This window comes from Delphinus delphis, chromosome 19 (assembly GCF_949987515.2).
Source record: "Delphinus delphis chromosome 19, mDelDel1.2, whole genome shotgun sequence".
Lineage (NCBI taxonomy): Eukaryota > Metazoa > Chordata > Mammalia > Artiodactyla > Delphinidae > Delphinus > Delphinus delphis.
This window is the reverse complement of record NC_082701.1, coordinates 47,228,027-47,244,786: the sequence shown is the minus strand read 5'-3', so window position 1 is coordinate 47,244,786 and position 16,760 is coordinate 47,228,027. Positions and strand designations below refer to the sequence as shown.

General features: G+C 42.0%; 1 protein-coding gene across 2 annotated transcripts in view; it reads left to right on the top strand.

Annotated features, from left to right (window-relative positions):
- The window catches only part of METTL16 (methyltransferase 16, RNA N6-adenosine), a 62,839-nt gene extending 47,788 nt beyond the window's left edge, over positions 1–15,051 (top strand). For both annotated transcript variants that reach the window (XM_059998150.1, XM_059998151.1), the window contains 2 exons: positions 6,035–6,208; positions 6,724–15,051. In XM_059998150.1, the coding sequence (XP_059854133.1) occupies positions 6,035–6,208; positions 6,724–7,347 (798 nt within the window). In that variant the 3' untranslated portion in view covers positions 7,348–15,051. The remainder of the gene's footprint in view (positions 1–6,034; positions 6,209–6,723) is intronic.
- Positions 15,052–16,760: the final 1,709 nt, after the last annotated feature.

Sequence of the window (16,760 nt, the reverse complement as noted above, 5' to 3'; positions counted from 1 at the left end):
TACCACATAGGGTTTTGAGGATTAAATATAATTAACACAGTGCCTGGTATATAGTAAATGCTCAGTAAAATATATTGTATTGTCATTCCCCACCATTCCTTCTCACCCACCTCCATATTTGATGCCCCAGTAATGTTGAGCTTCTGCTCTCTGATCCCTCTCCAGGAGATTCCTCTCTGACCATCAGACTCTCATCTATCAAGTTAGTTCAGATACTGCCACCTGTGAAGTTTGCCCTCACTCTTCCTAAATTGATATTGGGATCCTGCTCCTGTGTTCACTCTTTGTCCATATTGTGTCTTCTACATGGCATCAACCTAGTATAGTGTCTGGTCCTCAAATAATAATTATTAAATAAATGAAAATGAAGGAATAAATGATGTGGTACAGTGATTCTCAGACTTTTCCACTGAAGTATCAGCTATAGGAGGAAATGTTTTCTGACAAATCCCTGGGCATCAAGGTGACAATAAAGAATTTCCCAGGAAGCACTCTGTACTCTTGAAGTCTCTTCTTTTCTCTTTAATATGCATTTGAATTTTGTATTGTATTCCATAATATATATCTTTGTTTTTAGTTTTTGAAGTTAAATAATTTTAATATTGAGTCGATTGACAGTCTAGGAAGACACCTAGTGTTTACCTATCAATCACCTACGTTGACTGTTGACAGCTCATTGCTATTCTTGTTTCATCTGTATTCCATATACTCCTTCCCCCTGCCCTGACGATTCTGAAGCAAATCTCAGACAGTATATTATCCATAACCATTTTCATATTTATCTGTAAAAGGTAAAGATTCTTTAAAAAAAAAACATAACCACAATAATTTATAATTCCTTCATGTTGGCTGTATAGTTGATCAAATTTTTCTTACTGTCTCAGATGTTTTAAAGTTTGTCAAACTAGAGTCTTACTAAGTTTTATGTGTTGCAGTTGATAGATATATCCTTTGAATTGCTTTTAGTATGGTTGTCCACCCCCTCTTTCCCCCTTCTGTCACCCACTCCCTTGTAATTTGTTAAAGAAAATGGGATATTTGTCCTATAGAGTTTTTTATATCTGGATTTTTCTGAGTGCATCTCCGTGGTGTTAATATGTTCCTCAGACCCTGTCTTTCCTATAAATTGGCAGTTAGAGCCAGAGGCATGATCAGATATTGTACAGTTTTGATGGGGGGTGGGGGAGAGACTGCTTTCTAGGTGGTGTGTGGTATGCTTCAGAACTTCCATCAGGAGGCACATAATGTTTGCTTTTGTCTTCTTACAATGTGAGCAGTCATTGATGATCATTGCCTGGATCCATTAATTCATTTAGAGTTGCAGAATGTTGATATTCCGATTCTATTATTCCTTCTTTATTGCTAAAGTACTTATAAAGAGAAACTCCCCATATCAACTATTTGGTTACGTTGAGGTACAGTTCATCTGGTAAAGGCAGGATAAATGCTTGATTATTTTGCTTTACTTTTCAGTTTTAAGAATAATGAGTTAGTGGTTCCCTAGCATCTCCCAGAAGTGACCAAAGAGGGTGGTTTAGGTTTTGTTTTTAGACTATTATGAACTCATGGATTTACACTTTCAGTATTTTTCAGTCTGTTACACTTATTATCTTTATTGATGCACAGATTATGTCCCATCTTTGCCCATGGAGTGTTTATTCAAGTTGGATGCTGAGTCGTCTTATCATACTAGAGTCTTGGGTAGTAGCTCCCTTGCTGTCTAGTATGACAGGTTGCTCCCCCCAAAAATATGTTTTTTTTCTTCCCCAGAGCTGGCAGCAACTATTTTTCGATTTTGTTTTTAAAGATAAAATACATCCTAGTTCCGACTTTCTATTTAGTTTCTACTTAACTTCACCAATTGTCTATATCTCCTGTTCAAAAATTCCATGCCAAAAATCTCAGTCCTTGACCATAATTAATTACTCATTTGTTTTGGCCTATGATATACCACGGCAGTCTCAAAGTTAACATCACCAAATGATTTGTGAAAATAGCTTTTTTTTTTTTTCATTCTTTTGTCCTTGGGGACTGTCTCATGATGGATTTTAAAGTCATTTGGAATGTTTCCTTTTTGTGGGTTTATGCCACCAGTCCGTACACAGTTACGTTCATTTGTTTCATTCTACTTTATATTTTTAGGGATTGCCTCTTTTTGTACTATTTAATTTTGTTTTGTAATTGTAAAAGATATTTACCCATGGTTTCAAAATCAAATATTGAAAAGGATATAGTTAGAAGTCTAGCTTCTTTCTCTTGTCTCTTTCACCCCAATCAATCCCTCTTCTCCTTGGATTACTATTTAAACGATTTTATAATTTATCCTTCCATTGTTTTTTGTTTGGTTGTTTTAATATAAAGAAATACACATGTAGTTATAGCCACCCTTTCTTAGATAGGTAGCATTCTACATAAACTTTTCTTCCCCTTGATTTTTTACTTTTTATTGTTTTTGAATATATCTAGGAATGATTACAGGGACATTTTAGAAACAGTAACCTGGCAGATTAGGTAACAACAGAAATGCCACTGGGCTGTTAATAAGGAAGCCGCACTTTTAGACAACAAAATATTTTGTCCACTTCATGGCAGCAGAGCTGATACACATTTGAATAAGGCAAGATGGTCTGACTGTCCTTCCCAGCGCACCTCCTGTGTGTATTCCAGCCAGGTGTCAGTGTTGGCTGCTTGGCTTTGTTTCTCCATAAATGACAGCCTGTGCTGAATAGCAGCTTACAGACATTCTGCTTGTTCCTGGAGGACCTGGGGCAGTAGCCATTCAGAGTATGGTAGAGCAGGGAGGACCCAAGTGCAGTAGCCAAGAGCACTCCTTTCCCCTCCAGACCATTCTAGAAGCTGCTTTGTCTAAACGAGGAGGCTGTGGCTTCATGCTCAGCAGATCTTAGTGAATGACTCCCTTTTCCTGCAGATACGAGGGAGCTCTTAAAGCTTTCATGCAGCCTGTGGCTTCACTGGGAGTTTCTGCCTTAGCTGTAGTTAACAGCAGAGCTTCAGCAGCATAGCAGATGCTACACGGGATTGCGTCAGGTTACACCTAATTTGAAAGTCTCCTGACTAATTGTACCACTGAGATCTAGAAATTAATATAAGAGTGATGATTTAAGAAATTTAAAGACAGCTCTGCTAGGTAAAGCATATTTTAAAAATTTAAGAACTGTTTTTGTCCAATTTATGGTTTCAGTATAGTAACACTTGACGCTCCTCCCCGTTGATTTTTATTCATTGAATCCTTGCAGTTCAAGCAATACAAAACCTGTATCCCCTGCGGGATTTACAGCTCCCCACCAAACTTCTTTCACATTGTAATTTCAGCTGGGTAATACAGTAGTTCATCTTCTAATCCAAAACCAGTTGTAAATTCACCTTCTGATTCTTTGCACTAAACTGAATTAACCATTGTAAATTATTGATTTTTAAATTTATGCTTTAAAATGTTGAATTATTTATGTTACTTTGTCTTCTAAACTATATTATGACAGTTTGAGTGTAGAACTCTTCATTGAAAATATTTGTGGTTTGAGATTTAAAAGCATATTAGCAAATTAAGATCATCTCAGTTGGGGAAAAACAGATAGCTTCTATTTACTGGTGTTGTAACAGGGTATATATACAGTTACCTACTGTTGAACCTGTGGGGTTGAATTTAACTATTAATTTCTTTAAGACCTGCTCCTGTATTTTACTCTGGCCCTGCCTACTAAGAATTTACAGTACGAACGAGAAAGGGAGAGGAATGATTGGTGTAAGCCAGGCTTAAGTTAATCTCTAATCATTTAAAAACTTTGAGAATTTCTAAAGTATAAATTATCTGTCTCTTTGAGTGCCTACCTAGTTTCTATAGTAGAGTAAAACTAAAACAATCCTGAGAATATGTGTGTGTATTAAAGCAATTCACTAAAAATCTTCGGAAATACCAGATTTGTTGATTGACCATTGTATATGGAACACTGGAGCCAGGATGCAAGGTAAAGGAGGAATATATGAGATAGAGGAGGTTTCATTTTAGTACTGGTGTAAGAAGGCAATAAACTGCTTTGTTGTTTCTGACTCCCTTGGAACTTGTAAAGTGGATCCTTGATAGAGCTCTTGTTAAGTTTGGTGAGGATGCATTTTTCTCCTTTAGTTCTAGAAATGATGATGAGTCCATTCTTACTTTTGGAGAAGAATAGTGCAGGAAATGAGAAACACAGCAATATCTTCACTTTGCTGGTTGGAATTTGTGAGCACAAATGATTACCACCTCTATCAGAAGAGAGATGGGGCGTTATCCTTTTAGCCATATTTGTAGATGACCTTTGGTGTGCTGTCAGGGATGGCCCTGTGACGGTGACCTTTCCATGTTAACAGCCTTTGGATGTCAGGAAGTGGAAAGGGAATCTGATTCTTCTCCCCCATCCTCCTCCTACAACACCACCATCTTTTTTCACCCCCAGCTTAATAATCATATCTTAAGCTCCTTAGTGCAAAGTGTTAGGCTGTCCGTAATTGTAGAAATTATGTTTCTTATGCTGGGTGATTGAGTAATAACAATACTACTATCTTAATGTCAACATGAATTTGTCTCATCTTGTCTGAAACATTAACTGAGCAAGTTCAGACTCAGGGCTTAGAGTCCGCCATTCATTTCTCAAGGGCAGGTTTCTGACTCATACACACACCCTTTGTTTTTGGTCCTTTTCTTCTAAGCTTGTTTTCTATTGTTCTTTAATTTCCATTCTTTATTGGTTAATATCTGGTATAAAGAGAAAATGTAGATTGTTTCTAAGAAATACCATCTAAAAGTTTTCTAGCATAGAATAAACTGGATATTTTGTTGTGTATGTGTGGGGTAGGGAGTAGCTGGTTAGTTCCTATAAGGCCTCACCCAGTAACTGGACCTGACTATGTGTGTATATGGACGTGCTCTGTCACTGTTTCCAGGCAGAATTGGAGTTAGCAGCACAATTATCAGAGGCCTTTCTTTAGGAGAAGATCTTCAAAGCTGACTAGGTGTTTTCTTTTTTTGAGCCTTCTTATAATCCTGCTCATTTTGACCCATTTAACCTTAGAATTAGCTTAATTTTTTTTAAGTTTTGATAAAAGTTGTCTACAAGTCTGTCTCTTAAAGTATCCATAATATATCTGGTCTTAGCTGAGTCATTTAAAAAAATTTAGCAAGTTTTTACTTTAAAGAAATAAACTTTAAATACAGCAGTGTCACTTGGTTTTTAAAATGGAACTTGAGTCCCTCTAGTGGTTAGAGTGTAAATCACTTTCCAAGCTTGAAATTTAAAGAAAGACGACAACCTTGAGTTATGTGGAACCAGCTTTCAAATCCGCTGTTCTCTTCGGTACTGGTGTCCCCTCTCCCCAGCTGAGAGGCAGTGCTTAGCTAGCCACTGGCTTGGCCCTAATGTTAACCAAGATTCAGCGTCCTTTTCCGCCGATGTAATTCTGATGGCCCTGGTCATTCCTAGCATGTGATCTCACAAACTGTGGCTCACCAGCTGCTTTCTTTCAAGCCTTGGCAAGTATAAACTCAGGCTACAAGGTGGTGATTTTAAGCCATGCATTTCTTTATAGAAAATAACACAATGCCCTTGGGGTCCTTGAGGTGCCATGAAATTATACTTGCACAGGCCTGTTTTGGGCACAACAGGTAGATTAAGGACCTTTAGTAAGTGGAGGAGTTACGTACTGATAGCCAGAACACAGGCAGCATGGTATGGCAGAAAAGACCTGGCTTTGGGGTTCAAATCCTAACTTGACAAATACTAACTCTGCGACCTGGAGCTGATTACATAGGCTCTCTGTATCTTAGTTTTTCCCTTCTGTAAAATGGGGAGATGATAAACCCATTTTGCAGGGTTGTTTTGAGTATTAAAAATAAAGATGCAAACGCCTTTGTGTTTTTCGTGCTCTGTGATTGGTAGCAGAGGTCATGGATATTTCCCAAGCTGAACTCATTATAAGGCATGAGATTTAGTTACTTGGATAACCTTCCCTCTTCTCCCATGCCTTCTTTTTCTTTCAGTCACCACCAAGTAAGCGAAGAAAATTAGAGAAGCCAAGGAAACCCATTACGTTTGTAGTATTGGAATCTGTGATGAAAGAATTATCCCTCAAAGCATCGTCTTTGGGCTCTGAGACAGTGGAAGGCATAGTAGTTGTGACAACATGGATTGAAAAAATTCTCACCGATCTGAAGGTACCTGGTTAATAAGCACATTGAAGAAGTACTTATAATAATCTCTCTTTTTCCTTTTATTTTTTCTTCTGTTTTTTAATTTTTTAAAAAGTTTATTTATCTTTGGCTGCGTTCGGTCTTCATTGCTGTGCGCGGGGCTCTTTCTAGTTGCGGGAAGCAGGGGCTACTCTTTGCTGCGGTGTGCGGACTTCTCATTACAGTGGCTTCTCTTGTTGCGGAGCATGGGCTCTAGGTGTGCGGACTTCAGTAGTTGTGGCACGCAGGCTCAGTAGTTGTGGCTCGTTGGGCTCTAGAGCACAGGCTCAGCAGTTGTGGCGCACGGGCTTAGTTGCTCCACGGCATGTGGGACCTTCCTGGACCAGGGCTCGAACCCGTGTCCCCCGCATTGGCAGGCAGATTCTTAACCACTGTGCCACCAGGGAAGACCTCTTTTCTTTTTTAAAAAAAGAAAGTTCTAAGGAGTTTTCAGAGGGGAAAAGTGATTTCCTATAAAATTCTGTTTTTCCTCCGAACAGGTCCAGCATAAACGAGTTCCCTGTGGAAAGGAGGAAATTAGCCTTTTCCTAACAGCCATAGAAAACTCCTGGATTCACTTAAGGAGGAAGAAAAGGGACCGAGTGAGACAACTGAGAGAAGTTCCCCGAGCTCCCAAGAACGTCATCCAAGCCTTGGAAGAGAAAAGGTCCCCCGCTAAAGAGTCTGGCAAGAACCAAGACTTGGCTCAGGGTCCCCAGGAGAGTGCTCTGTGTGGGCCTGCTCTACAGGAAGGCGAGTCTGCTACTGTGGAGGGCCATGGCCCAAACCAGGACTCGCTTTCCCAGGAGGAAAACCCAGAACCCATGGAGGATGAAAGGAGTGAGGAAAAGGGAGAGATGGAGGTTTGGGAAAGTTGTAAAGGCTCCAGTAATGGAGCCCAGGACCAAGAGGCTTCTGAGCAATTCAGCAACCCAGTATCTGAAAAAGGGAACCATCTCCAAAGAGTGGCTGGATGTTACCTATTCAAGTGTTTGATAAACGTTAAGAAGGAGGTAGATGATGCCTTAGTTGAAATGCATTGGGTTGAGGGCCAGAACAGGGATTTGATGAACCAGCTTTGTACTTATATACGTAACCAAATTTTCAGGCTTGTTGCTAGTTAACTCCAAACTCCTTGCACAGTAAAGCAGCTTGCTTTGGAGTGTGGCCTGTGGGGTGGCAAGCTGAATCCCACCATTGGCCTGCTGGAATTATCTGAAACAAATTAATCCATTTTAAACATCCCCCTCCCTTTTTTTTTAAGTTAACAGGGCCCTGTAGTATGGTAGTTCAGAGGAAGAATTGTGATTATTTGCATCAACAAAAAGCCATCAGTAAACTCACAAGGGATTTAAACCTGACTTAAGCTGATCACCTTAGCTTTAGACTGGTTTTCTGAGGCCAAAAGGATTATTTTTGCAGTCTGATCCTGGTCAGAACTTACAGAGCATCACACTCTGTCACCCCTGGTTGCTTCCTGAGAAGGGGTGACTTTCTCAACCCCCTGGTGGAGGTGGTATACCAGATAGCCCTGTACCTTCTTCTAAAGTCACCTTCAAGACTGAAGACTTTGGGTACATATAGTTGATGACCCCTGTGTCAGTCCTGAGAAGGGAACTGGCCTAATGGTAGGTGGCGGGAGAGTCAGGGAGAGAAAGCTCAGTAATGCCAGGAAGAAGGGCCAATCAGGAAGCGCCTGGAAACGTCGGAAACATCGGCATATTCCTGACTCTTGTCTGTTTTGATGTTGGTTATTTCAGAAACAGAATTAGGGAATCAAAACTGCCAGATGTGACTGAGATACAGCAGAATGAAGCCATACCCCTACCTCCAACCTGTTTAAAGTACTATTTTGTAGCAGTTTTACTGGTGTGTAATATTTTTTAATTTGTTTCGACATTTGAAGTGGAGCTAATATAAGAGTATTCAGAATTGAAAACTGTCAATCCTGTTTGAATCCTGGGGTTGGGGAAAATATTTTCTTGGCTTTGAATGGATAGGTGATTGATGATAGAAATAAAAATGGAGTAAGATAGTTATGTGTAGTAAGTTGCGTAAGAAAGTCTCATCTATTGGCAGATAAGTTGTCGCTGATCAAAGACGGTTTTTTGGGGTTCCCTTGTAATCCCTTCTTTGTTTACCTGTTACCATTGGAGAATTCTAAGGCCGAGGTAACCATGTTCTTAAAACATGTTTCTAATTGTAGTGTCAGGGCTTGGCAGGAACGTCTCTGGAAAAGGAGTCTCTCTTTTATTCTCTTGGTGTCTCAGTTATCCTCTGCTGTGCTTGACTTTTCATGGCTTGATTTTACACCAGCAGCCTAGGGTTCTATTTAGCCTGAAATTTCTGAGTATGGTGCCAGAGCTCCTTGCTATCTGCGAAGAAGACTGCGTAGTTAAGCCACACTTTTAAAAGGTGACATTGGTTGGGGCAGAAAACTGGTGACCTTGGCATACTTTAGCAGCAGCTAGACCAGTCCCTCAGCAAAGATACAGGAAATGGAAATAGGACCATATTATACCTCCCTGTGGCCGTGGAGACAGAGCTGCAGAAGAGAACATATTAACCAACCAGTGTTCTTAACCTGGTCCGTGAACCTCTGGAGAACCCATAGCCACCTGGATTATTTCCGAAAGCTCTGGACATATTTGGGGTTTTCTTCTGGAGAGAAGGGTCCCTGACTTAGAGAGAGCAGTTAGTAACTCACTGAGGATTAGGAACCACTATGCTAGTCCAGCCTCTTCTTTGACAGGATAAGGAAACCAACACCCAGGGTCCCACAGAGCCAAGATTCATTGCAGGGCCCTAGATTCCTGTGCTCATCTCCTGTACTGACCCACACCATCCTGCTCTGCTTACCTCTTAGGACACATTGGAATCATATGCTGGACCCAAACCTAGTTTATATCTTCATAAAATTTTAGGATAAGTGAGTTAGATGACAACCATTCACTCGATAAGTGATCATTAAGTATTTGCTTGTTTGTTTCACTATAAAAGAGTAGTGTATGCTCATTATTAAAGATCTGGAAAGATGAAAGGAGAAAACAGCTTCAAAATCACCCCTAGTCTCAACCTTCTGAAGCACAGCCACTATTGGTATCTCAGTGTTTCCTTCTAGTCTCTAATCTCTTTCTGTAGATGGGGTGTGTGAGTATGTGGGTTCAACTTTGGTTGTGTTCATGCTGCAGTTTTATATTATGCTCTTTTCTCATCTGATGTCTTGTATTTTTCCATGTTGTCGCAGGAGTGCATTATTTATGCTCCTCGCCTGTTCAAACTGTGCTTCAGGTGCAGTATTAGCCTTTGTTTAAGTCTGATACTTAGAGGTCTCCAAAGAATCCTCTGTGGACCTGCAGGCCCAGGAGATGTGTCTTGTGTCTATATGTGTTTGGTGCCCCAGGTTTAAGGCCTGGTGTCATGGAGGACGTTTTGTAGGTGTTAAGGTAATGCTCTTAGAATTTAAAAAGTATGTGACAACAGAAGCTTCCAGTGCCAGAGCTGTGAGTGCCATTTTTGCATTTGTGTGTCTTCGTTTCCTTCTCTGAATAGCTATTTCTATTTAATGAGAGAACATTGAAACTTTTGAAAAAACATCTAAAAATTCTTTCACTTACGCATATACTTACAACGCCGTGTGATATGTGGTAGCCTACACCTCTGATATGGGGAAGAGGAATTTTTTTAGAAGAAATAGGTTATTGACCCAGGTATCATAATGTTGAGTGATACTTGCCGAAGTGTCTAGAGGTCAAGTTCATGTTGATGGATTGGTGTGGAATACGATCTTTGTGGTATTATCTTAAATTCTATTCTGGTCCCTTGCATTGGCTTCTGATCTCTTGATAACCAAAGTGGGAACAGAAGCTGAACTTGTTTTCCAAGGAGGGGAATAAGCTGCTTTTGTTCTTTGGAATCTGCTTTGCTTCCAGCAGTTTGGTCCCTTCACCCCACATCGTTGCCCAGGCATTCACACGCCAGAGCATCGCTGCTTGTCCTAGTAGGGTTAGTGTCTCTGTGTTAGAGTTTCAGCTGACCTTAAGGGTGCATGTGGATTACTTAAAACTTTAGTATATATTTTTAAAAACATGAAACCTCTCTTCTCTTGATAGAAATCAAAGCTTACCATGTGAGCACAGCAACTTCTAAGCTCTGACAAGTAATAAAACTGCAGGGTGTGAAAAAGATGCAAAGGCCTGTAGAAAATTCGAGGCCTCCTGTAAGCCCCTCCTTCTTACTTAAACCGAGGCATTTTCCTCTGTAGCCACATGGGGGCGTATTTGGCCCTTTTATCAACTTCACTGTGGCGTGGATAAAATAGTGTCCTTGGTATTGTCTTGAAATATCCAGTTGCTACTCAGATAAACATTTTTATGGAAGCAAGTATATTTTAACATAAAAAAATTAGAGAGATAAAAGTAGAAATAAAGAAAACCCCACCACCCTGCAGTCTGGGCATAAGCTTTCAGCCTTTTTATGTTTCTTTATGGTACCAGTTGACTTGTCCTGCTACTCTAAAATATATCCAGGTTGGGTCAGTCCCTTGGATCAACTTTTTATTGGTCTCTAGTTAATGGGGGTACCAGAGGGGGATGTTTAGTGATTTTAAATAGTAACTTTTCAAAAGCTTTATGTTGCAGGAAGAGTAATATAGAGAGCCTTAAGAAAGAAGCTGCTTTCAATCTTCTTTTGTCTTTTAATTCTTGTTTTGGTTTATCTGGCTGCTGGAGAGCATGCATGTGCTGTGTTATTTACATAAAACATTGTCACAGTTGGTTCTGTGTTAGGTATATTATACAGGTTAGCTGGGCCTTCTTTTCCACAAGAGGTGTTTCTGTGTGGAACATGTCTGTCACTAACCCTGGGTCTGTGTGGGCTCAAGGGGAAACTCCATCTGCCCTTATTTTTATGGCCGAGGAGGAACAGATGTCCTAGGTGGCCATGCAAGAGACCTGTACATGAGGAGGAAGAAGGTCCAGTTTGGGAAACTAAGGAACCCTCTGAGAGAAGGAAGGTCTCAAAGGTGCAGCAGTTTTACAGCCAGCCAGGAGGTGCCCTGGGAAAGGGATGTGACCACAACTTTTTTGGAGAAGTTAATGCTCAGGAGAATCAGTTTGCTGAATGGGCACTAACCCCAGGAAAACCCAGAAGAGGCTTTACTGGTGAGAATGGATTGGCCTCTGCCTCTTGGAGCAGGGCATTGATGGTCTTGAACTTCCTAATGCTCCCAAGTACAAACCTCTTGGTGCTCGTGCCAGTACAGTATTAGAAAGCCCTGCGTGAGGCTCACCCACGAGCAGCAGGGCCTCACACACATACCAGAGAGTTCCTGCTCTGCTCTGTAAAGACATTCAGATCCTCTGCTGTGACTCACCCAAATGACTAAAACAGCGGTTTATGTTTTTCAATTGCTGGTTGGAACAGCTAATGCTGCCTTTCGGAGGCTTTGCTTTTACCCCAGGGGACTGTGTTGTGACTGAAGGCCTTGCAGCTCTGCATGCCCTTTGAGGTGCAGCCTCTCTGCCGCTCTCAGCCCCAGCAGAGACATGGGGGGCTCCGGCTCTCTTCAGGGAAGTGAGGGACCACAGGTGCTTATTAGGAGCCAGGGAACGGAGGTAAGACGGAGTGGACCAGAAAGTGCAGGGGAGCGGAAAACAGAGAAGAGCACAGCCTTCACAGTTCATCAGACCTGGGTCTGCGTTCCAGTTCTACTTACAGGGTCAGTCATTCTCACTAAAGCTTGGATTCCTCATACAAACGTTGAAGAATTCTTGCTTCCCAGAGTTGTAGCAGCAGTTAAGTGAGAGAAATACTAAAGCACCTGGGAGAGTCCATGAACAAAGAGTAGGCGTCTCAACTTGCTCACCTCTTTTTAGTCTCCTTTGAGTTTTCAATCTCTGGTCAGAAAATCTTCTACCAGGAGACTCAGGTGAAAAGGCTGAGACCTCAAGTGTATAACTGCGGGTGTAGACTGCTACTCTCTGACTGAGAGCAAAATCCAAGCTCCTGTGTACTGGGAGGATGAACAGGGAACCAGTACTTATTGTCCGTCCTCTATGTAAATTCTCTGACTTAGTAACCCTTCAAAGAAGTATGGAGTCCCTGTGTGATCAGTTAAAGAAGTGGCAGCTCAGAGAACTTAAGTGACTTGCCCTAAGGTTGTTCACAGAGCTAAGTCACAGAGGTGGGACTTGAACTCAGGTCCAGAGATAAGAGACTGAGATTTCATACCAAATCTCAAGATTCATAACAAGTGCTACACTGAGGGTGGAAATAGGCTTCTGGGCTTATTTGACCCATCTCTAGGGAAGGAGACTTCAATTATATGACACAGGGAATAGAAAAGCATCTCTTACCCACCTTCACAATGTAGCATTTGAAGGTAATTTTCCAGCCTATGATCAGTGAACAAGATGTAATAAGTGAAATTGCTTATAATTAGTTCTTAACTTATGCTACCAAATCTTTATAGAATTTTGTATTTGGCAGTAGTACAGATAATTAAGTAGATAGCAAAACCACAAAATAAAATGTCTAATGCAAGCACATGTTGCATCAGAATCAACGTACAATAACCGATAATTAGGTAACGACTCTTTTGACAATATGTAATTGTATAATAACAGAAGAAAGTTTTTTTTTTTTTTAGGCAGCATCAAATATTTCACTTACAGAATGCAAAACTGACGTATTTTCTGATCTTGCTGGAGAAGGTAACAATTGTTATAAAAATAGCAAGTCTTCTTCCCCAGGTAGAGGAATGGACTGTGTAAATCTGGAGAGAAGGAAAGGCTGCCTGCCATCGGGTGGGCCCATTCAGGGAGTGTGACTGAGCGTCTGGGAGCAGAGCCGGGAAGTCCCCAGCTGGGGGCGGGCCCTGGCAGCCATGCAGGGAAGCCTGTGCTGCTTCTGCCCAAAAGAAGGCTGCCCAGGGAGCGCCGCTGAGCCTGGGGCAGTGGGTGAGAGCGGGCTTGCTCCCCTACGTTTGTAATTCCAGGCGCTCTTGGGTTTTGTTCTCTTTTGCTTTTTTAAAAAATTTATTTTATTTATATATTTTTGGCTGAGTTGGGTCTTCGTTGCTGCTCGCGGTCTTTCTCTAGTTGTGGAGAGCGGGGGCTACTCTTCGTTGAGGTGCGCAGGCTTCTCCTTGTGGTGGCTTCTCTTGTTGCGGAGCACAGGCTCTAGGTATGCGGGCTTCAGTAGTTGTGGCTCAGAGGCTCTAGAGCGCAGGCTCAGTAGTTGTGGTGCACGGGCTTAGTTGCTCTGCAGCATGTGGGATCTTCCCAGACCAGGGCTCGAACCCGTGTCCCCTGCATTGGCAGGCGGATTCTTAACCACTGTGCCACCAGGGAAGCCCTCCAGAGGCTTTTGATACGGTGTCTCTTGCTGGGAAATGGGCATTCGCAGTCTGGTCAGGATCCCTAATTCAGGTATGTTTGTCCCAGGATCTGCCTTCGGGGGCCAAATGTGGGGCTTATGGGTCAAACGCTGGCCTCCATTTCAGCGAAGTCTAGATGAGCACTAATGAGGACTTTCATTCACAAAGGGAAGTATTTCCTCATCTTCTACACCAGGGGCCAGGCGAGAAGGGCTGGAGCTCCCACTAATGGAGTACTCCTGCTATGAAGTAGCTTTTTTTCGATTCCGGTTGTTATTGCCATGCAGAAATGGCTGCCCAGTGTTGTTGGGTCTTCCTCTTCTTTCTTGAGGAAATCCAGAAATCCAGATTTAGGAGAAATATGTAAACCCTAACAGCGAATTCAGTATTGTATAGAGACCTGGTAGACCACCAGTTTGTGGCCTCTTCTACCACCAAGTGGTAGAAGTGTCTACATGTTTGCTGCCTCCACTTTCCTCACTCTTTATTTCAGCTACTGAAGTCTGGTTGCTGCCTACCCTCCCATTTTAAGAGTTCTCCTCACCTCTTAAAGGGAGAATCCCAAAGATTCTATCCATGGGCCTCGCTTTTTTCTCTCACTTGTGGCTGACCGTGTCCACTCCGTGACTTCAGTCCTGCTCACTCCTACATTCATCACGCCCAAGTCTAGGCCTTTCCTCAACTTCCAACACCCACGTAGCTAGCCACCCAGTGGACACCTTCCCCGGGTCTGTGGCTGTGCAAACTCAGCTTGTCTGCCCCTGCTTCTCTCCTGTGTTCTCGGCCACCACGCACCCAGCCGTCCACGTTAGAAATCTCCGCGTCTCCCTCTCCTCACCACCTTCGAAAGAGCCCCGGAATCCAGCCCAGCCTCTCCAGCCCTGGTGCCAGTGCCTTAGTGCTGTTCCACACCTCTCACCTGGACTGTGAGGGAAGCCTGAACTGTCTCTGGGGGGTTTCAGGGCTAAGCAGCACAAAGAGCAGGTTTAGATGCGTTAGGGGGAGGGGGTGAAGAAACAGAAAGAAAAACTAGGTATGAGGCCCTTCCTGAGGAAGCACGGGAGAACTTTTCCCCTTTAACATAATTTCATTTTACGAAAGTAATGTTTTCATTGTAAGAACTTTAGAAAATAATAAAAGTTTATAATTCCACTACTCAAATGGAGTTATTTTACATTTTGTTATCTTAGTATTTTTATAGGCATATATATTTTTAAACAGCAAATGTGGAGTCACGTTCTGTGTTACTATTTTATAAACGTTTTCATTTAGCAATATATTGTGATAACCTTTTTCTGATTATAAAATTAATCCATGTGTGGGAAAACTTGTGAAAATAAAAATTACCGGTAATTGCACTGCCCAAAAACAACCACTGTTAACATTTTCGTTTATTAGCAACCCGGTTTTCTTCACGTGCCGTATTGTGAGCATCACTTCACGAAACCAGTTGTTCCTTGTTGGAAATTCAGGTTTTCTGGTTTTCACTTCTGTAAATAATGCTTAGTGAATATGTTTGTACAGAAGTGTTTATGTGTTTTCTTATTGCTTTAGGATAAATTTATGTAAGGATTACTGAAGCAGAAGGGATAATGCTCTTTTAAAGGCTTTCCATATATATTGCCAATTTGTTCACTGAAAAAGTTGTGCTACTTTACATTTCCACAAGTGTCTGTTTTTACCACACATTTGATAGCACTAGAAGGCCAGTTTTAAAAAGTCCTTTATCAACTGATAAAGAATATTTTCACTGTTTTAATTTTATCATGGTATTGCAAGGCCAAACATTTTCATATATATATTATGTTACTTCATATATTTATTGTTTTATGAATTTTAAATTATGTTCTACGTTCACTTTTCTATCCAAGTATTCTTTTTGTTATTGAAATTGCAAGGGCACATCTTGCCAATATTTCCCTCCATTTTGTCATTTACCTTTTGTTCTTGTTTATGGTGGGTGATAATTATTTTGTTTTTACAGTCAAGGAGCTTTTAGAGGGCTTATATAATCACATCTGCCAAAACTGTTCCTTTATATTTTCTTTGTTTGCCTTTATGGGTAGAAACCTCTTTCACCACCCTTGGAGCGGAAAAATGTTTGCCTGTATTTTATTATGGCTCTTTTTGACATTATTTTTTACATTTAACACTTGCATTTATGTTGGTGTGTGTTGTAAGTTATAAGGACTTAATTGTGTTTAGTGAATGGTTCAGACTTATCACAGAGTAAACTCTTCAGAGAGATGACTGGTGAACTCTAGCACTGCTGTGTGAGGTGTCTGTGATGGGAACAGGGACTCAAGTGGGCTGGGGGCTGGGGGCTCGGGAACAGGGGTATGTACTATCCCAGCCCCCAGCCTGGAAGTGGGAGGAGAGGCACTGGCTGGAATGTGGCTCCTCGAGAGTCCTAGAGTGTCCCCAGCACTGCCCAGTATAGACTCTCCCAATGGGCCCCGGTCCCTTGGTAAGAAATCCGGTTGTGGGCATGGAGCTGAGCCCTGGATGGAGGCAGTCCAGCCAGTAAGAGGCCACTGGTCCAGGCCCTACGTACTCTTCTGAGAGAGCATCAGTCACTAGCGCAGGTAGCTGATATCTTGAGTTTTAAAGACTTGATCTGCAGGCTTGCTTTTACGTGTGAGCTTGGATTGGCTGTGACCGAGGACCAGAGTCCTTTGTGTGGGGCACTGATTGCATTCCAGCCCCTCTGCCCTGGGAGGGGCCTTCCCTGTCTTTGACATCCACCACCCCCACTGATCCAGCTGGCTCTTGACTCTGATTGCAAGACTCCGCCTCCCTCTACTAATAACTTTGCCCAGTCTCACTCCCATGACCTGAATTAACTTACTCTCATAAAGCCACCTCTTGTTTGTCTTCAAAGGAGTAACTGAAGTCCTCATCCTTTCCCTTGTGCCTTTCCCCTTTGATCAGCTTCCTCCTTCCCAAGTCATCCATGGACCCCATCTCTCTAGCTGTACTGCTTGCTTGCTAGCCGCCTTGGTTTCTCAGAAAAGCTCAGAGTGTGTGTCTCCTCCCTTTTTGCTTCTGAACTGCATTTCTTTCCTTACTACTCAGTATCCACACCCAGGGCGGTTGCCTGGATAAAAATCTGCCCCTTTCCCCCAGTCACCTTTTCAAGCCAGACATAAGCGCCAGTGA